We start from the raw sequence: 22,799 nt of genomic DNA, 5'->3' as shown, positions 1-22,799 counted from the left end.
TTTCAGCACAAATAAGTGCCATTAAAGGCAACATTATAAACATCCTACAAAATGAATATCTATGGATAGATCTGAAACTTCTAAATGTTTTGAAGCTGTTTAAAAATAAATCATGACTTACTTCTAACAACTTTTTTTGAGCATGTCGGTTTTGTTCCAAAAAGAAGGATGTGTCACGCCAATTTTCTTCCGATCACAAAAACCTTCCTAACCCCCATTTACTTCCGGGGTCATTTCCGCTTACGTCAGTTCCTCTTACGTCATTGACAGCGATCGATACCACTTCGTTTGACTCTTTTTTATAATACAGCGTTAACAAAACGTCTGAATTAAGTCCCCTGGGACAGATAAAGACGAATATCATCCAGTGACACCGCCATTTTCAGGAGATTTGGATTTATCGATCGCCGGCAATGACGTGAGAGGAAATGACGTAAGTAAGAGGAACTGACGTAAACGGAAATGACCCCGGAAGTAAATGGGGGTTAGGAAGGTTTTTGTGTTGGGAAGAAAATTGGCGTGACATGTTATGAATGATTACCTCATTTTAATTATTCTACTGATATAAAAATGTTACATCTCTGGAGTGGTCTTGTAGCTGTTGAAATATGTCAAAGTTTTAGAAAAAAAAAGTTACTTGACACGTTTTTCGTCGCTTAGTTTTCAACGAATCGACTCCAGTGTCGAACATGTTGCAGGGCTGCTAGCCTGTATCACAGATCTGACATGCAAGCCGATATCGACCCTGACTTGTTTAGTTTATCGTCACCCCGAATCAAAACATGCAGTGACTTCCTGTTCGCTGCTAAGTGACCTTCAAAATAAAAGCAGGACAACTTACAAATGGCGGCCATTTGTTTGTTTATTTGTATTGTCAGCCAAAAGAAGGGAGAAATGTGAAAGCGTAGTCGTAGTAGTCAAGAAATGACAGCAGCACAAATGCATATTTACATCATGCGGTACAAAAAGTAGCAAGTTGAAGCAGTTTCACACTTTTATGTGGTGCGATTCACATGCAGGGAGGGAGAACTTGTGTCTTTTATGGTGACGCATAGAAACATGTCTGTCAATAATGAATTATTTAGACGAGTACTCTCACTGGCCACCTCATGAAATATTATTTGGAAGGCAACTTCAAGAGGAAGTGCTTTGTTGGCGCAGAGGTAGAAGAAAAGCGTTGTGTGGCAAAACATCCGGCAGAGGGCGCTGTCTCACATTGTCCAGCAGGAAGTGCAGTCACACAACTAACTCGGATTCTTTAAACACTGTATTATAAATACGTTTAATAACTAAGAGATGAATTTTAGTAGGGGGGTTTTTTGTATCCTTTTTTAAGATCATTTATATCGGCGCATCCATAATTCGCGTATTCTTTAAAAAAAAAAAAAGTATTTACATTCTGGGCGTCGTATGAAAGCGTTTGTTGACACTGATTTTATGCCACTCTTTTTTTTGCGTTCGAATTTTGTGAACTGAATTTATTTTCACATGAAATTATGCTGACAATTTAATTGAAAAAGTGTCAGCAAAATGTGTGTTTTATAATTTAGTGTATTAAAATGTTCCGCTTCAAAACGCAAGACTCACTTCCGGTAGATGAAGACTGAAGCAGCCAATGAGGTGTCAGGTTTGAAGGCACGTGGTGGTGTTTTATGACGCCCACTTACCCGCCTTTTTATGCTGTGTCACGTGACATCAAACTTGACACCTCATTGGCTGATTGTGAGACGCTTGCTTTAGGCTTCATTAACCGGAAGTGAGTTGCTTTTTCAAGCAGAATATTTTTCGACAATTCATTTTTTCAGCACTGAATTTTTTACTTTTTTTACACACACTTTTACACAGAATTTGGTTTTCTAAGAAAAAATGAATGCATGATTTGATGTAAAATAAATTAAGTTGACAAAATTCAAACACCCAAAATTGAGTTACATAAATTCAGTGTCAAAAAACACTTTCATAATAAAAGACACACATTAACATCCATACTTCAGTCTTCATTTACAGGAAGTGAGTCTTACTTTTTGAAACAGAACATATTTTGACACTGAATTTTTATACACTGAAATTTTTTACTCAGAATTTTTTTTTAAAAAAATGGTCATAATTTGATGTAAAAAAAGAAAATTCAGTTCACAAAATTCAAATGCAAAAAATTGAGTTACATAAATTCAGTGTCAAAAAACACTTTCATAATAAAAGACACACATTAACATGCATACTTCAGTCTTCATTTACAGGAAGTGAGTCTTGCTTTTTCAACACGGAATTTTTTTAGCACTGAAACCTAACTTTTTTTTTTTTTACACAGAAATTTTCGTCATAATTTGATGTAAAAAAAAAAAAAAAAATCAGTTCACAAAATTCAAAGGCAAAAATAAATTCAGTGTCAAAAAACACTTTCATAATAAAAGACACACATTAACATCCATACTTCAGTCTTCATTTACAGGAAATGAGTCTTGCTTTTTGAAACAGAATTTTTTTTACACTGAAATGTTTTACACTTTTTTACACTGAATTTTGATATAGTGAAATTATTTACTCTGAATTTTTTTTTTTCAAAGAAATTGTCGGCATAATTTGATGTAAAAAAAACAAAATTCAGTTCACAAAATTCAAACGCAAACATTTCAGTTACATAAATTCAGTGTCAAAAACACTTTCATAATAAAAGACACACATTAACATCCATACTTCAGTCTTCATTTACAGGAAGTGAGTCTTACTTTTTGAAACAGAACATTTTTTTAAACACTTAAATTTCAGTGTATACAAAATTCAGTGTAAAAAAAATATTCAAACTGATTTTTTAAACATGCATTTTGCCAACAATTTTTTTTTCTATAAAATTGTCAAACCTGCTCGCGGTGGTGTCAATCCTTGGTGGTCCATGGAACCCGCACGACAGTGAAGGACTGTCACATCAACATAACAAAAAACCGCTGACTCATGTCAACATAAGTGGTTGTCAACATAACAAAAAAGCTGCCATTGCTTGCATGTTAATTTGTCTACATGTTGTTTACATGATAATACAACTTCAAATGACATTTATCACACTTCTGAATGTGTATTGATCACAACAAATCTGCCTGCATCATTCAAATAAGTGCTGCTGATTGATTGGAAAAGACTTAATTACACTCATGAATGTTGATGAATCACAATGACTTCATTGTTTATTAGTGCTGCCCAACATTTCAGTTTTTAACGACACTTTTGATGAAACACAATAAGTTACTTGCATCATTTAAATGACTGGGAGTCTTAAACAATTCAGTTTGAAATCACTTTCATTGATAAATGAGTCACGTGCATCATTTACATTAGTACAGTTGAATAAATACAATGATGTAAATGCTTATACTTGTATGAATGCCTTCAACTACATGTCATGTACACATGTGATGACATGAATGCCTTCAACTACATGTCATGTACACATGTGATGACATGCATGCCTTCAACTACATGTCATGTACACATGTGATGACCATGAATGCCTTCATCTACATGTCATGTCACACATCTGCCTTCTGTTCATCAGAAACATAAACTTAGGAAGATTTTGAATTGTGTTAGTAGCTATGGTAGAATGCAAGTTTATACCACCATGCTTTTATTTTGAAGCCTCCTTTGCACTGAACAGGAAGTCACTGTGTGCACATTTTAATTCCGCCTTACTAGTTAGGCTAACCTCCTCCAACCTTTGAGGACAAAGCTCAGAACTATGGGAGACCGGGCTTTCATAGTCTGTGGAACGCTCTCCCTGACCACCTGAGGGCACCACAGACTGTGGATGCTTTTAAAAAAGGCTTAAAAACCCTTCTTTAAAAAAAAAAGAGCCTATTTTTTTTAGATATATGTGTTAGTTCTAGCTATTAGGCTGTTATAGTTTTTATTTTATTTTTACTATTTATTTTACTTGTTGGGGGCAGCTATTTGTGGTTTTAGCGTTGTTTTTTAATTTGTTTTGTTTTTGTTTGTTTTTTTAAATGCACTGTAGCACTTTGGAGGTTGTTTGCTCAATGTAAAGTGTTTTTACAAATAAAATCTAATATTATTATTATTATTATTACAATACTACCACAAATGTATTTTATATTATTACTTTAAACTGTTTTATATTTTTAATTTTTTATCCTGTAAAGCGTCTTTGAGTGCTCTGAAAAGCGCTATACTAAATAAAATGTATTATTATTATTATTAAATGTTGACATACCATATTTTCCGGGCCATTCAAGACACATTTTTGAAGGAATAAATATATTTACATACAGTATATTAGCCGCAGATATACAGTATATCGGTACCAAAGGTTTTCTGAGTGTTTATTTACATACCTTAATAGTTTCCAAGCAGTGTCTGCAACACGACAGTAAAACGGCTGATCAAACAAAACAGAAGCCAACTAGCTGCGCAAGCTAGCTCTCCAATCAGCTAAACAGACCCAATAACTCCACGCCGACGTTTTGGTGAATTTACAAAACAATACATTGGAAGTTAATAATACTAACACAGACACTCGTAAAAGTGTTAGCATATTAGCTAATGCTAACGTTGCTAGCTTGATTATATTACAATAGCACACACAAATATGCATGAAAAGACTCCTACACACATGGAACACTTTAGTATGTATGAACAGTTTTAGTTATATTGTAAAACTTACAATTGTTGCTCAAAGTGTGAGTGAAGAATCCTTTCGAGCAGAAATGCTACGGCATACTTTTGGTTCAAGGAACGAAACAGGAAATACATTTTCAACCTGCGCCACGTGCAGTGAGTGAACTCGTCCAAGAGATGGCGCCACAGCACAAACAACAACACAGCTTTTCAGCGAAAATGTTGTCCATTACATAACACTAAGGCCGTTATTGAAGAAAAATACATAAATGAGCCGCACTGTTTTCTAAGCCGCAGGGGTCAAAGCGTAAAAAATAGTGTCTTATAGTCTGGAAAATAGTGTAAAGGGATTTAAAGGAGTTGGACAGCAGCAATAAACAGTGAAGATGGAAAAGAGTAAAGCGCGGTTGTGATTTTGTGGTGATTGTGTGGTGAATACATGAGGTTGTGATTGTGTGGTGTGGTGAATACATGAGGTTGTGATTGTGTGGTGAATACATGAGGTTGTGATTGTGTGGTGTGGTGAATACATGAGGATATAAAGCACATGGAGTCTTCACAAGGCTGAGAGTTGGTGTTCAGTCACAGGAACTGTACAAAATAAACATTTCACTTCTGCCTAACAAGACAACAAAAAAAGCAAGTCTTCCCTCAAGGCTTCCTCTGGTCCTGGTCTTCCAAGTCCACGTTGTCCAGGAGCGTGTGCTTCTCCTCCTCCTCCTCCTTCTCTGGCACCAGACTCACATCCTTCAGTTGAAACATGGGCCTGAAGAGAGTGCAACAAAACATCCTTCAGTTGAAACATGGAAGAACAATGCCAGCCTGAATCACCCGGAGGAATGCTTACCTGGGTTCACAGGCGGGCAGGAACAATGCCAGCCTGAATCACCAGGAGGAGTGCTTACCTGGATTCACAGGCGGGCAGGAACAATGCCAGCCTGAATCACCCGGAGGAATGCTTACCTGGGTTCACAGGCGGGCAAGAACAATGCCAGCCTGAATCACCCGGAGGAATGCTTACCTGGGTTCACAGGCGGGCAAGAACAATGCCAGCCTGAATCACCCGGAGGAATGCTTACCTGGGTTCACAGGCGGGCAAGAACAATGCCAGCCTGAATCACCCGGAGGAATGCTTACCTGGGTTCACAGGCAGGCAAGAACAATGCCAGCCTGAATCACCCGGAGGAATGCTTACCTGGGTTCACAGCCGGGCAAGAACAATGCCAGCCTGAATCACCCGGAGGAATGCTTACCTGGGTTCACAGGCGGGCAAGAACAATGCCAGCCTGAATCACCCGGAGGAATGCTTACCTGGGTTCACAGGCGGGCAAGAACAATGCCAGCCTGAATCACCTGGAGGAATGCTTACCTGGGTTCACAGGCGGGCAAGAACAATGCCAGCCTGAATCACCAGGAGGAGTGCTTACCTGGGTTCACAGGCGGGCAAGAACAATGCCAGCCTGAATCACCCGGAGGAGTGCTTACCTGGGTTCGCAGGCGGGCAAGAACAAGTCCAGTATCTTGACGATGACGGCCGAGCCCACCACGCCGATGACCACCACACACATGACCAGGAAGAAGAGGGGCAGTGACTGGGCACAGAAGTGTCGCAGACGCTCCCGGAAGTCATCCACCCAGCGACACATGGCCTGACACACATGGACATCATTCTTACAACCGTGTACAAATCACACTCCTCATGCCAAGAAACATTCAGCAGAACAAGCACAAGAAACACGTTTTGGTCTTTTGTAGGGTTGCAAAATTCCGGGAATATTCAAAGTTGGAAGCTTTCCATGGGAATATATGGGACACTAATGGGAATAAACATTGAATGCAACATGCTACATCTTGCAGCAGGATTGTTAGCTAAAGCAACCTGATTTAATGCAAATTCAGTAGAATTTCAACCCTGCACTGTGCATTCCTCCATCACATGCCCAGATAATTCCCAGCATGCTACACACTACAGCAGGACTATTGAGGCCACACTAGCATTTAAAACCCAAGGACTGGTATGTGTTGATGATATTACTGGGGTAAATATATTTGATATTTAAGTGTAATAGTGGTGTAATTGCTTGTTACTGTAGACTACTCCAGCAGACTAGCTGTTCCTGTACTTGTTCAAAGATTTTGGGGCCAATATCTCTAGCTAGCTAGGTTTATGTACCGCCACAGTCTCATAATGAACCCAAAATATTTCTCCGTTACCCGTGATGCTAATTTTCTCTATGTTAAATCCCATTCATTTATGCTAACAACGTTAGCGATGGGAATTGACCTTTTTTGTGATGTGTAAAGTTCAAGTAGCAAATACTAAATGAAAAGGTGTAGTTTCCTCTGCCTTCTGTTCTGCTAGCCATTCTGTTGTCATACCAGAATGTAGCTTATAGTTTGATTTAGCATGCTGATTGACTGTTCATTTATTCATCCAGCCCAGGGGTCGGCAACCCGCGGCTCCGGAGCCGCATGCGGCTCTTTGACCACTCTGATGCGGCTCAGCTGCATACTTGCCGACCCACCCGGTTTTCCCAGTATACTTAACGACCCCCCCGATTTTCCCAGGAGACTGCCTCTCCTAGAAATATCCCAGGGCAAATATTATCCTATTTTTACTCTAATTACTTAATCAAGGGTGTGCCCTAATGGCACTGCATTAATTGTCCTCTATAGCATTTACAAACAGCATGCCAGCCCGAACACATGTTATATGTTGCTTTTACTTGCACACGTAGGCGACAGCAAGGCATACTTCCTCAACAGCCACACAGCTTACACTGACGGTGGCCTTATAAAACAACTTTAACACTGTTACGTTACAAATATGCGCCACACTGTGAACCCACACCAAAAAAGAATGACAAACACATTTCTGGAGAACATCCGCACCGTAACACAACACAACAAATACCCAGAATCCCATGCAGCCCTAACTCTTCCGGTCTACATTATACACCCCCGCTACCACCAAACCCCCCCACACATCAACCCCCCCCCCCCCCCCCCCCCCCTCCGTGCGTCGGTTGAGCGGAAGAGTTAGGGCTGCATGGGATTCTGGGTATTTGTTGTGTTGTGTTTATGTTGTGTTACAGTGCAGATGTTCTCCAGAAATGTGTTTGTCATTCTTTTTTGGTGTGGGTTCAAAGTGTGGCGCATATTTGTAACGTAACAGTGTTAAAGTTGCTTTTGTACGGCTACCGTCAGTGTAAGCTGTGTGGCTGTTGAACAAGTATGCCTTGCTGGCACTTACGTGAGCAAGCATAAGCTGCATTCAACATGTGGCCAAGCAGGTACGCTGTTTGGGCAAGCTGTAGAGGGCGCTAAAAGCAGTGCCAGCACGTCCTGAAATTTGGTAGTCTCCCGGAAAATTGAGAGGGTTGGCAAGAAAGACGCTATCAAGCACCATTCAATTAAAAGTCGCGGGCCGCGCTAACATTAGTGAAGTGTGAAGTGAATTACATTTATATAGCGCTTTTTCTCAAGTGACTCAAAGCGCTTTACATTGTGAAACCCAATATCTAAGTTACATTTAAACCAGTGTGGGTGGCACTGGGAGCAGGTGGGTAAAGTGTCTTGCCCAAGGACACAACGGCAGTGACTAGGATGGCGGAAGCGGGGATCGAACCTGCAACCCTCAAGTTGCTGGCACGGCCGCTCTACCAACCGAGCTATACCGTCCCAACTATTAAGATGCGTGCCGGTGCGTGTGTCAGAGACCCCTGGTTAACATAGCACAAAGCAATTTAAGCTTTGTATGCGGTGTTTTTCATTTTAAATTATCAAAAAATGTTTGTGGCTCCCATTGTTTTCTTTAATTTGTGAAACTTTCCAAAATGGCTCTTTGAGTGGTAAAGGTTGCCGACCCCTGATCTAGCCTATTTCTATTCATTTGTCCATCAGTCAAATATTGTTAAAGACTACTCCAATTGTTTAGCTGACTATTTATATCTGTGTGTGGCATTGCATTAGTCTTTTACAAGAATAAATAAATAAATATAATTATTGTAATTCCCCATTAATTCCCATATATTCCCATTAATGGTGTTCAACTTTGAATAATCAAAAAATTGGTCAATATTTCCAAACTTCCCGTGGTAAATTTCCAGAAAGTTTCCGGGAATTTACCGGAAACTTTCCACACCTTTGCAAACTTTGTCATTTGTCAGAAAAAACAAACAAAATGAAAGTGAATAGTTGAATAATTTGTGTAGACTAAAGTTGTGGTGTTCCATACCCACACCTCGGAATCTGCACCATTCTCTACACTTACACCATCAGTAGCATCATGTAGGCAAGGCAACTTTATTTGTATAGCGCTTTTCATACACAAGGCAGACTCAAAGTGCTTCACAGACAACAAAGTGAAATGAAAGAAAATAAAAGCAAAATTAAAATGCAGACAATAAAAATAAAAACAGTGCAGACGTTAAAAGTTAAAAGATTAAAAGATTTAGCTGAAAGCTAAGGTGAACATAAAAGTCTTCAGTCTAGTTTTAAAAGTAGTGAGAGTTGGGGAGAGTCTGACATCTTCAGGAAGTTTATTCCAGCTATGTGTTGCATAGTGACTGAATGATGATCTCCCTTGATTTGAGTTTACTCTTGGAACCGCTAACAGATTGCTCTCAGAAGATCTTAGTGATCTAGAGGGCGTATATAGTGGGAGCATATCAGTGATATACTTGGGCCCTAGACCATGTAGTGATTTATATGTGAGCAGGAGGATTTTGAAATCTATTCTCTGATGTACAGGGAGCCAATGTAAGGATTTAAGAATTGCTGTAATGTGCTCACATTTTTTGGTCTTTGTTAGAACTCTAGCAGCAGCGTTCTGAACAAGCTGTAGCTGCCTGACACTTTTTTTGGGAAGACCTGCAAGGAGACCATTACAATAGTCTAGCCTACTGGTAATAAAGGCATGTACAAGTTTTTCTAAGTCTTGAGCTGACATGAGCCCTCTAAGTCTTTTTACATTTTTGAGGTGATAGTAGGCCGATTTTGTTACTGATTTGATGTGACTGTCGAAATGTAAATCAGAATCTAAAATAACCCCAAGATTTCTGGCTTTATTTGAGGTTTTCAGGGACAGTGATTGAAGGTGTTGGATGACTTTAAACCTTTCTTTTTTAGCACCAAAAACAATTATCTCAGTTTTATCTTCATTTAGTTGTAGGAAATTTTGGCACATCCAGTGTTTGACTTGCTCAATGCACTGGCACAGAAGATCTATGGGGCGATAGTCATTTGGTGATAGCGCTACATAGATTTGGGTGTCATCGGCATAGCAATGATGGTCAATGTTATTATTTTGCATGATTTGTCCTAGTGGGAGCATATAGATGTTAAATAAAGTCGGCCCCAAGATTGAACCTTGGGGGACTCCACACGTTACGTTGGTTGGTTCTGATACAAAGTCACCAATGGAAACAAAATAGTTCCTATCTTGTAGATATGACTTGAACCAGCTTAAAACTGATTGATTTTTGATTGATTGATTGAGACTTTTATTAGTAGGTTGCACAGTGAAGTACATATTCCGTACAATTGACCACTAAATGGTAACACCCGAATAAGTTTTTCAACTTGTTTAAGTCGGGGTCCACTTAAATTGATTCATGATACAGATATATACTATCATATATACTATCATCATAATACAGTCATCACACAAGATAATCACATTGAATTATTTACATTATTTACAATCAGGAGTGTGGAGGTGGGGTGGGGTGGGGGGGGGGGGGGTGGGTGGGATATGGACATCAAGTAGTGGACATAGAGAGAGAGAGAGAGAGAGAGAGAGAGAGAGAGATCAGAAGGCATAAGAAAAAGAATCTGCATTTGATTGTTTACATTTGATTATTAGCAATCCGGGGAGGGTGTTAGTTTAGGGTTGTAGCTGCCTGGAGGTGAACTTTTATAGCGGTTTTGAAGGAGGATAGAGATGCCCTTTCTTTTATACCTGTTGGGAGCGCATTCCACATTGATGTGGCATAGAAAGAGAATGAGTTAAGACCTTTGTTAGTTCGGAATCTGGGTTTAACGTGGTTAGTGGAGCACCCCCTGGTGTTGTGGTTATGGCGGTCATTTACGTTAAGGAAGTAGTTTGACATGTACTTCGGTATCAGGGAGGTGTAGCGGATTTTATAGACTAGGCTCAGTGCAAGTTGTTTAACTCTGTCCTCCACCTTGAGCCAGCCCACTTTAGAGAAGTGGGTAGGAGTGAGGTGGGATCTGGGGTGGAGGTCTAGAAGTAACCTGACTAGTTTGTTCTGAGATGTTTGGAGTTTAGATTTGAGGGTTTTGGAGGTGCTAGGGTACCAGGAGGTGCATGCGTAATCGAAAAAGGGTTGAACGAGAGTTCCCGCCAGAATCCTCAAGGTGCTTTTGTTGACCAGAGAGGAAATTCTGTAGAGAAATCTCGTTCGTTGGTTAACCTTTTTGATTACCTTGGTTGCCATTTTATCACAGGAAAGGTTAGCCTCTAGAATGGAACCTAGGTAGGTGACCTCATCTTTCCTGGTGATGACACTGTCCCCTACTTTTATGGTGAAGTGATTGACTCTCTTAAGTTTGATGTGGGACCCAAACAGGATGGATTCTGTTTTACCCAAGTGGATGGATAGCTTGTTGTCAGCGAGCCAGGTGCAAGTTCTACAGAGCTCAGCACTGAGGATTTTCTCCACCTGTGACTTGTCCTTGCCGGATACCAGCAGGGCAGAGTCATCCGCAAACAAAAACAATTCACAGTCACATGCCGATGACATGTCGTTTATGTATATTAGGAACAGTAAAGGTCCCAATATACTGCCTTGGGGGACTCCACAGTTCACCGAGAGGGGGGGGGACACGGTGCCGTTCACCTCTACCACCTGCTCCCTCCCCTCCAAGTAAGACTGCATCCAGCTCCAAGAGGTTTTGTTAAATCCGATTGCTCTGTGCCTGAGATCCCCACCCAGTTTTCCAACCTGTCCAAAAGTATTGAGTGGTCGACAGTGTCAAATGCAGCACTGAGGTCCAAAAGCATTAATACTGAAGTTTTGCCAGAGTCTGTGTTTAGACGGATGTCATTTATAACTTTAAGAAGGGCCGTCTCTGTGCTATGAAGAGGTCGAAATCCTGACTGGAAGTTGTTGTGGCAGCCAGTAGAAGCCAAGAAGTGATTTAGTTGTTGGAGGACAACTTTCTCAATTATTTTACTTATGAATGGTAGATTTGAAATTGGTCTGTAGTTGTTGATAACAGAGGCATCTAGGCTCTGCTTTTTTAGAAGAGGTTTAATGACTGCAGTTTTGAAAGCCTTCGGGAAATTGCCCGATTTAATAGAATTATTAACTATTTGCAAGATGTCTGTTGATAGGCAGTCAAAAACATTCTTAAAGAAGTTGGTAGGTAAAACATCAAGGCAGCAGGTGGATGACTTTAGAGCTGTCACCGTTTCCACTAGAGTTTTAGAGTCTATGGCATTAAAGCTTGCCATCATTGCTGTGTTACTTTTGCCTAAATGGGGTGGTGATCCAACTTTTTTACTTGAGATATTGATGGTGCGTCTGATGCCTTCAATTTAGCAGTATTGCTAAGAGCTAAACAAGAAATACAAACTACAAACATATTAAAATAATCTCTTACTGTACAATGTCTGTTCTCACTGGTATTATAACAGATGGGATGTTCATATATTCCCGTTTTGATGATTAAACTTCACGCAGGTAAAAAACAACAACAAAACAAACAGTGCTGCAAGCGAGCGTCTTTCTTTTGGTCGAAGTTGGATGTCAAACTTCTTGGTTTATGGCCACATCCTTCTACTTTGCAGGCGGGATTTATAATCTACACCGAACTTTCACCAGCTCAGAAGCCATGCAGCAGCTTTCCGGCTGATGATGTGGATATAACAGCATAAGCTAGTTAGAACAATGCGCCACTAAAAGTAGTTTGTCGGCATCAGCGCTTATAATAACAATATTGCTAATACCGTATTTCCTTGAATAGCCGCAGGGGCGCTAATTAATTTAAAACCTCTTCTCACTCCTGCGGTTACCAAAACCATGCGGAATGAGCAAGCATGCTCTAATTATTTTAAAACCTCTTCTCACTCCGGCGCATACCTTATCATTAAAAACACATTTAATAAAAAAAAAAGGTTATTATGATCTTACCTTTACTTGTAGATGGGTCCATGTGCAGCTGCTTCTGATCAAAGGCAGTCTTTCTCATCTTTCTTCAATTTTAAAAGTCTCTGGAGATATTCCTCTAATTATTACCTCCTGCTTCGATTGAAAGTCCAGTTTAGAAAACGGTTTTATTTTAGATATGTAATCCTCCATGTTAAAAGTGCAAGCAAACAATTGCTGCATGCTTGCTGCTTGTTGTCTTCTTCTGCAGTACCTGTCTCCTGCAGTACTGGTAGTCGCAAGAAGGATCACTAGCGCCCTCTACCACCTGGAGGCGGGAGTCATTTAATGACTCATATTTGACCCGGCGGAAGTGCCAAGCATGCGCTAATTATTTTGCGAAACGAGTTTGACCCGGCTGTAATTCTAGGCAGGCGAATACTATATTCCCGGCGCCAATTCAAGGAAATACGGTACTTGGTTAATATTCAGGTCATCAAATGCAAATAGAGTATTGTTGGCGCTTTTGGAGTGTTTTTTTAATAGGGTTTTATGGGCAAAATGAGCTGCACTGTAAGCCACCTCGTACTAGCTGCATTTTACGACTTAGAATGCATAAAAAAAAAGAAAGACATACGTGTTGTTGTTTCACGTTAGGATTGTGAATGATAGAGAAAATTCCCCAAAAAGTGCAGTGCCCCTTTAAGGATGTAAAACAAAACAATATTGTTGATGTTCTACCAAAATGGTGGTAGTGTGACATTTGTAATGACATCATCAACAGTAGTGCTGACAAAATATAAGATACAAAGAGGAGATTTGAAGAAACAAACACTTCAATTAACTGTTGATGTCACTTGATAACACAGTTTGCAAAGTGCATGTGTTTTTAAAATCTTTATTGTTCTACAGTTCTCTTGTATGCATTTTAAAATGTGTGTCTTAACGTATTACTTTTCTGAAAGTGCTCTGTGACATGTGCTGTTGACCTCTTGGCCAGGTCACCCTTGTGGAAGAGATCTTGATCATACCAAAGACTATAAAAATGGGAGCCATTACCTCCCTGCTTGGCACTCAGCATCAAGGCTTGGAATTGGGGCTTAAATCACCAAAAATGATTCCCGGGCGCGGCCACTGCTGCTGCCCACTGCTCCCCTCACCTCCCAGGGGGTGAACAAGGGGATGGGTCAAATGCAGAGGACAAATTTCACCACACCTAGTGTGTGTGTGACTATCATTGCTACTTTAACTTAACTTAATCTCAATGGGTTTCTTATCTGGTTAAATAAAGGTTGTATAAGACATCCTAAATTAGGATTTCTATGTCTAGAAATTAGCAGGATGTTAAAGATACAAATACATATTTTATTCTGAAAAACAAGCATTATTCAACTTGCAATTCTTGAATGAAGTATCCTTGCCATGTTGCAGATTTTTTAAACAAGATCGTCGTATTTCAATATATATTTTTTTCATTGTAGTATTTTTAAAATAGAACAGACAAAATGTAAATATTCATGCATTATTCATTAAGATTATGCTGTCAAGTCAATGTGTAAACAGCTCTGAAAACTGGGGACATTTCTAGAAATAACATTTGAAATCATGGCAAATAATGTCCTGTGATGCACCGGCTAACTTGATGGCTGTTAAAGGCCTACTGAAAGCCACTACTAGCAACCACGCAGTCTGATAGTTTATATATCAATGATGAAATCTTAACATTGCAACACATGCCAATACAGCCGGGTTAACTTATAAAGTGACATTTTAAAATTCCCGGGAAATATCCGGCTGAAACGTCGCGGTATGATGACGTATGCGCGTGACGAAGTCCGAGTAACGGAAGTTATGGTACCCCGTAGAATCCTATACAAAAAGCTCTGTTTTCATTTCATAATTCCACAGTATTCTGGACATCTTTTGCAATTTTTTTAATGAACAATGAAGGCTGCAAATAAGACAGTTGTAGGTGGGATCGGTGTATTAGCAGCGGACTACAGCAACACAACCAGGAGGACTTTGTTGGAGCGCTAGCCGCGCTAGCCGCCGACCTCACCTTGACTTCCTACGTCTCCGGGCCGCCAAACGCATCGGGTGAAGTCCTTCGTCCTTCTGCCGATCGCTGGAACGCAGGTGAGCACGGGTGTTGATGAGCAAATGAGGGCTGGCTGGCGTAGGTGGAGAGCTAATGTTTTTAGCATAGCTCTGTGCAGTCCGGTTGCTAAGTTAGCTTCAATGGCGTCGTTAGCACAGCATTGTTAACCTTCGCCAGCCTGGAAAGCATTAACCGTGTATTTACATGTCCACGGTTTAATAGTATTGTTGATTTTCTATCTATACTTCCAGTCAGGGGTTTATTTCTTTTGTTTCTATATGCAGTTAAAGCACGATGCTATCACGTTAGCTCGTAGCTAAAGCATTTCGCCGATGTATTGTCGTGGAGATAAAAGGCACTGAATATCCATTTCACGTTCTGGACTCTCATTTTCAAGAGGATATAGTATCCCAGGTGGTTTAAAATACAAATCTGTGATCCACAATAGAAAAAGGAGAGAGTGTGGAATCCAATGAGCCAGCTTGTACCTAAGTTACGGTCAGAGCGAAAAAAGATACGTCCATCACTGCCTCTCAAGTCCTTTACTGTAACGTTCCTCATCTACGAATCTTTCATCCTCGCTCAAATTAATGGGGTAATCGTCACTTTCTCGGTCCGAATCTCTCTCGCTCCATTGTAAACAACGGGGAATTGTGAGGAATACTAGCTCCTGTGACGTCACGCTACTTCCGCTACAGGCAAGGCTTTTTTTTTATCAGCGAGCAAAAGTCGCGAACTTTATCGTCGATGTTCTCTACTAAATCCTTTCAGCAAAAATATGGCAATATCGCGAAATGATCAAGTATGACACATAGAATGGATCTGCTATTCCCGTTTAAATAAAAAAAAAAAATTTCAGTAGGCCTTTAAGTGTCTTCAATAAAGGTAAAGGTTAAACGCTCCCAGTCTGTGGAACGCTCTCCCCGACCACCTGAGGGCACCACAGACTGTGGATGCTTTTAAAAAAGGCTTAAAAACCCTTCTTTTTAAAAAAGCCTTTTTTTTTAGATATATGTCGGCTAGTTCTAGCTATTAGGTTGTTCTAGTTTTTATTGTTTTTACTATTTATTTTACTTGTTGGGGGCAGCTATTTGTGGTTTTAGCGTTGTTGTTTTTTTTATTTATTTTTGTTATTTTAAATGCACTGTAGCACTTTGAGGTTGTTTGCTCAATGTAAAGTGCTTTTACAAATAAAATCTATTATTATTATTAGGGATGTCCGATAATGGCTTTTTGCCGATATCCGATATTCCGATATTGTCCAACTCTTTAATTACCGATATCAACCGATACCGATATCAACCGATATATGCAGTCGTGGAATTAACACATTATTATGCCTAATTTGGACAACCAGGTATGGTGAAGATAAGGTACTTTTTTTTAAAATTTGTAAAATAAGATAAATAAATTAAAAACATTTTCTTGAATAAAAAAGAAAGTACAACAATATAAAAACAGTTACATAGAAACTAGTAATGAATGAAAATTAGTAAAATTAACTGTTAAAGGTTAGTACTATTAGTGGAGCAGCAGCACGCACAATCATGTGTGCTTACGGACTGTATCCCTTGCAGACTGTATTGATATATATTGATATATAATGTAGGAAGCAGAATATTAATAACAGAAAGAAACAACCCTTTTGTGTGAATGAGTGTAAATGGGGGGAGGGAGGTTTTTTGGGTTGGTGCACTAATTGTAAGTGTATCTTGTGTTTTTTATGTGGATTTAATGAAAAAAAAAAAAAGAAAAAAAAAAACGATACCCATAATAAAAAAAACGATACCGATAATTTCCGATATTACATTTTAACACATATATCGGCCGATAATATCGGCAGGCCGATATTATCGGACATCTCTAATTATTATTCAACATTTACAAGTGTTTTGATCAATACTGGAAGTCACTTGCTCACCGAATAGGAGAGAAATTCTCTGGGCGAAGTCTCCACTGGCGCCTGCTCAGGTTGTCCCAGGTCTTCTGCGTCTTCATAGCTGGCATCACGCAGGACATCAGGGTCCATGCGCAGCGGCGTCTCCGGGAGTTTCCCCGGCGCCGCGATTTCTTCTTGCGTGGTCTCCGAGTGTTTGAGAGCGTACTGGCTGGTGGTCTGGGACATCATTTGCTCCTCTGCCGATGGAAACATATCATGACATGTTCATGCTGCGACGCAGGTAGGAGCCCACCTTTCTGATGGTTGGCGGGACGTGTGACCACCACGTCGTGCTCTCTGGACAGCCTGAAGATGTCACTGTGTCCCATGGGGTAAGTGTTGGTGTACTGGGCCAGCGTCTGGAAGTCTGGACTCAGCAGTATTTTCACCTCACACATATCAGGCTGCTGCACCTGCACAACACAAACAACGTTAAGCTCTGCTTCTTCCTACTCCTTTTCGGACGTGTTAGAATGTAAACATGTTCGAAACATCACTATGTTGTCATTTTCTTTTTTTACTCATTGTTGTGGCTTTCTTTCTCCTCTTTTTTAACATGTCCAGAATGAATAAATAGATACTTACAATACAATTAATACTAGGGCTCCACAATTAATCCATTTGTGATCTGGATTACTGCATGTACATCATCTCATGGACCATTATAAACAAACGCAGCATTGCCTTGGCCAAGATGGTGACTCCCCATTTTGCTTGACCTGCATATTTTTGCCATACTTCTAAATGTGAGCGCACCCAAAAGGTGCTAGTGTGCGTACAAAGGTATGTTTGTGTGGTGTTCACCTTTCTGCCCTCCAACTCCACGACTTCACTGAACACCTGCAGAGCCACCACTTTTTCTGCGTCACTGTACAGCTGGTTCTGGGTCACCATCACCCTGGTGACAGTAGAAAGCAGGTCCCCAGCCCCATACTCGCTGCTTCCATTTGTGCTGGCCACTGAAAGAGAGTCATTTGCATTATTAGCATTATGATCGGGGGGAAAAAGCATCATTTCTGGTGCAAAGTTAACTCACAGAAAAGGGCTTGACAGTTTAATCTGGTCACCGCTGATAGCTCAACGGGGATATTGTTTACCAATACTTGCTCCTTGTTCACTGATATGTTTAAATTGATCTAAAAAAATAACAATAACAGCTTTAAACTTTTCCAGATGTTTCTTATCTAAGAGAATCACAAAGGAGGATATACCATACCTGCAAATTGTAAGGCTCCTGTGTATCTGGCGACCCGGCTATCACGTTAATCAGGATATTTTCCTACAATTAACAGAGTCATATCAATACAAAGAGGGAAATATAGCCAGGAATTTGCCAGTGTTATTTATTTCATGAAATCACTAAGTGCCATTAACAGGAAAAGAAACAAATATAAGTAACATTAGGTCAGGGGTCACCAACCTTTTTGAAAGCAAGAGCTACTTCTTGGGTAGTGATTAATGCGAAGGGCTACCAGTTTGATACACACTTCAATAAATTGCCAGAAATAGCCAATTTGCTCAATTTACCTTTAACTCTATGTTATTATTAATAATTAATGATATTTACACTTAATTGAACGGTTTAAAAGAGGAGAAAACACGAAAAAAATGACAATTAAATTTTGAAACATAGTTTATCTTCAATTTCGACTCTTTAAAATTCAAAATTCAACTGAAAAAAAGAAGAGAAAAACTAGCTAATTCGAATCTTTTTGAAAAAATAAAAAAAATAATTTATGGAACATCATTAGTAATTTTTCCTGATTAAGATTAATTTTAGAATTTTGATGACATGTTTTAAATAGGTTAAAATCCAAGCTATATTTCTAACAAAGACAAATCATTATTTCTTCTAGATTTTCCAGGACAATATTTTTAAAAGAAATTCAAAAGACTTTGAAACAAGATTTAAATTTGATTCTACACATTTTGTAGATTTGCCAGAATAATTATTTTGAATTTGAATCATAATAAGTTTGAAGAAATATTTCACAAATATTCTTCGTCGAAAAAACAGAAGCTAAAATTAAGAATTAAATTAAAATTAATGTATTATTCTTTACAATAAAAACAATACATTTACTTGAACATTGATTTAAATTGTCAGGAAAGAAGAGGAAGGAATTTAAAAGGTAAAAAGGTATATGTGTTTAAAAATCCTAAAATCATTTTTAAGGTTGTATGTTTTCTCTAAAATTGTCTTTCTGAAAGTTATAAGAAGCAAAGTAAAAAAAATAATGAATTTATTTAAACAAGTGAAGACCAAGTCTTTCAAATATTTTCTTGGATTTTCAAATTCTATTTGAGTTTTGTCTCTCTTAGAATTAAAAATGTCGGGCAAAGCGAGACCAGCTTGCTAGTAAATAAATACAATTTAAAAAATAGAGGCAGCTCACTGGTAAGTGCTGCTATTTGAGCTATTTTTAGAACAGGCCAGCGGGCTACTCATCTGGTCCTTACGGGCTACCTGGTGCCCGCGGGCACCGCGTTGGTGACCCCTGCATTAGGTGAATGCAGGGACCCAAAATGACCCATTTATAAAATTGTTCAAATAAATTGTTTTTTTTCTTTCAAAACTTCAACGTTAAAGGTGCATTCCCACCAACTATTGTATTGGAGTGTGAACCAGAGCTCCCTCCCACCCATCCATCCATCCATCCATACCTACCTTCCCATACTAAATTCTATTCCTTCTAGAATCTTCACAAACACTTTCTGGTTGCTGCTTAGAACACCTTTGAGAGTAACCTTCTTCTGTCCATGTCTTCTAACTTCCTCTCTTAGTTTTCTGCTGTATCTATTGTATTTCCCACATGTTCCACTGACTCTACCTCATTGCAGCTGTCACATCATCTTGTTTGGTATGTAGTGAGGAAAAAGCTCAAATATATGCTTCTGCATACCGTATTTTTCAGACTATAAGTCGCAGTTTTTTTTCATAGTTTGGCCGGGGGTGCGACTTATACTCAGGAGCGACTTATGTGTGAAATGATTAACACATTGGCGTAAAATATCGTATAATATTATTGATGTCATTGACGTAAGAGACTAGACGTATAAGATTTCATGGGATTTAGCGATTAGGAGTGACAGATTGTTTGGTAAACATGTTCTATGTGTTATAGTTATTTGAATGACTCTTACCATAATATGTTACGTTAACATAGCAGTTGGTTATTTATGCCTCATATAACGTACACTTATTCAGCCTGTTGTTCACTATTCTTTAGACATTTTAAATTGCCTTTCAAATATTTATTCTTGCTGTTGGCTTTTATCAAATACATTTCCCCAAAAAATGCGACTTATACTCCAGTGCGACTTATATATGTTTTTTCCCTTCTTTATTATGCATTTTCGGCCGGTGCGTCTTATACTCCGGAGCGACTTATACTCCGAAAAATACGGTATATGTATATAGTATAATATTTAATATTTAAACAACACATTCTGAACATTGGTTCTCAGGACTGGACTGTGCACTTTACCTCCTTTTGCACTATTTTTCTTTCCTTTCCTTCCGATGTTTTGCAATATTTGTAGACTGTCGCACTGATACTGGGGTTGCTTTGAATCTCATTGTACCTGTGTATAGTGACAATAAAAGGCGTTCTAATCTATTCTAAATGTTTTAATAACTGGTAATAATATAAAAGTATGCCAGCTGTTCCTATGTTATCATTACTTATTAGGGGCAATGTCTTATTCAGTCTGGTGTGTCCTAATCTAATGCATGATATGATTCCTTCCTCTTTTGTGCTTCCCCTTACAGTTCATCCCGCTCCTACTGTATTGCATGTTAGAGACTTCCAGTTGTTCTCATGTCCCAATGAGATTGCCACAAAAGACTTCCTTTGATTAATAATGATTTTGCCACCGTCTTACTGGGAGGTACATCTCTGAGCTGCTCCAGAATTATTGTCTGCTTTGCCAGCTGATCTGCCAATCAATTGCCCTTTAAGCTGTTGTGAGGCATACACCAAGAGGAACATTACGCTGGTTTTCACCCTCTCAAGCCTTAAAAGTATTTCATATACACTCCCGTTCAAAAGTTTGGGGTCACCCAAACAATTTAGTGGAATAGCCTTAATTTCTAAGAACAAGAATAGACTGTCGAGTTTCAGATGAAAGTTCTCTTTTTCTGGCCATTTTGAGCGTTTAATTGACCCCACAAATGTGATGCTCCAGAAACTCAATCTGCTCAAAGGAAGGTCAGTTTTGTAGCTTCTGTAACGAGCTAAAGTGTTTTCAGATGTGTGAACATGATTGCACAAGGGTTTTCTAATCATCAATTAGCCCTCTGAGCCAATGAGCAAACACATTGTACCATTAGAACACTGGAGTGATAGTTGCTGGAAATGGGCCTCTATACACCTATGTAGATATTGCACCAAAGACCAGACATTTGCAGCTACAATAGTCATTTACCACACTAGCAATGTATAGAGTGTATTTCTTTCAAGTTAAGACTAGTTTAAAGTTATCTTCATTGAAAAGTACAGTGCTTTTCCTTCAAAAATAAGGACATTTCAATGTGACCCCAAACTTTTGAAGGGTAGTGTATGTCAAATTGTTAGCTGACTTTTGTTAGCGTTTATTTACTAGTTAGAATGCACAAAAAAGAAAAACATCTTCTTGTCTTTATCAGGATAAAGAATGATTGGCAAAAAAAAATCGACAAAAAGTGCAGCTGCCCTTTAAGACTGACGCAGATGTCTTAATAGCTATTGTTTTGACCGTAGGACAAAAATATTCACACGTTGCCACAAAAATACCCTAAGCCACAAAAATAAAGCAAATAAAATAGATATTTAAGTAGTCGTTTTCCCTCATGAAGTCTGCCACAAGTAGTAGTAGTGTTGTTGAAGGAAGAAGCAAACGTTGTGATGTGTCTGTGAGATTATTAAGCCACCATATGCTTAAAATGAACAATATACATAAATATTAGATTGTGAATGTGCCTGTTACTAGATGACATATATACTTACAGCATGTAAATAAAACGATGATGTGGGCTTTTGGTTGTTTATTAGGGCGCTTTATTGGCGGAATATAGAGAATTCCATTACCTCCATTGTTAGCTGACTTTTGCTAGCGTTTATTTACTAGTTAGAATGCACAAAAAAGAAAAACATCGTCTTGTCTTTCATCAGGAGGAAGAATGATTAGCAAAAAAAATCGACAAAAAGTGCAGCTCCCCTTTAAGACTGACGCAGTTGTCTTAATAGCTTCCGTTTGAATATTTTTTTGACCGCAGGGCGAAAATATTCACACATTGCCACAAAAGTACCCTAAACCACAAACATAAAGCACATAAAATAGATATTTAAGTAGTTGTTGTTTTCTCTCATGAAGTCTGCCAAAGTAGTGGTAGTGTTGTTGAAGGAAGAAGCAAACGTGATGCGTCTGTGAGATTATTAAGCCACCATATGCTTAAAATGAACAATATACATAAATATTAGATTGTGAATGTGCCTGTTACTAGATGACATTTATACTTACAGCATGTACATAAAACGATGATGTGGGCTTTTGGTTGTTTATTAGGGCGCTTTATTGGCGGAATAGAGAGAATTCCATTACCTCCATTGTCAGCTGACTTTTGCTAGCGTTTATTTACTAGTTAGAATGCACACAAAAAAGAAAAACACGTGTTCTTGTCTTTCATCAGGATACAAAAAAATCGACATTGTTCCCCTTTAAGACTGACGCAGATGTCTTAATAGCTATTGTTTTGACGGCAGGACGAAAACATTCACACATTTAAAGCAGATATTTTTAGCACCGGCCGCGAGTCGCTAAGCTAACTGTGACGTCAGTGACGTACGGCGGCGTTGAAAAAGTGAGTCTTACCGTGGTCAGCGATGACTCTGTCAGCGTGACTAAGACAAAAAGTAGAAAGTTAACAAAAACGGCTGATATTGCCATTTTTAACTCGGAGTCAGCTCAGTTCGCCGCACAGTACCAAGCTACGCACATTGACACCGTCGCAACTGCGCAAGCGCGGAGAATCGAGCAA

The 22,799-nt window shown here is 39.1% G+C and overlaps 1 protein-coding gene across 1 annotated transcript; it reads right to left on the bottom strand.

The window, feature by feature from the left end:
- Positions 1-855: 855 nt before the first annotated feature.
- ginm1 (glycoprotein integral membrane 1) lies at positions 856-22,790 on the bottom strand. The gene is made up of 8 exons (XM_062043291.1): positions 22,634-22,790; positions 17,997-18,059; positions 17,817-17,916; positions 17,585-17,739; positions 17,034-17,193; positions 16,763-16,977; positions 6,115-6,278; positions 856-5,395 (listed from the first exon to the last, which is right to left on the bottom strand). The coding sequence occupies exons 1-8, from the start codon at positions 22,706-22,708 to the stop codon at positions 5,281-5,283; spliced, it is 1,047 nt and encodes a 348-aa protein (XP_061899275.1). The 5' UTR covers positions 22,709-22,790; the 3' UTR covers positions 856-5,280.
- Positions 22,791-22,799: the final 9 nt, after the last annotated feature.

The sequence above is a fragment of the Entelurus aequoreus genome, linkage group LG03, assembly GCF_033978785.1.
Source record: "Entelurus aequoreus isolate RoL-2023_Sb linkage group LG03, RoL_Eaeq_v1.1, whole genome shotgun sequence".
Taxonomy (NCBI): Eukaryota; Metazoa; Chordata; class Actinopteri; order Syngnathiformes; family Syngnathidae; genus Entelurus; species Entelurus aequoreus.
Note: the sequence above shows the minus strand (reverse complement) of the source record. Positions and strands in the feature narration are given on the sequence as shown.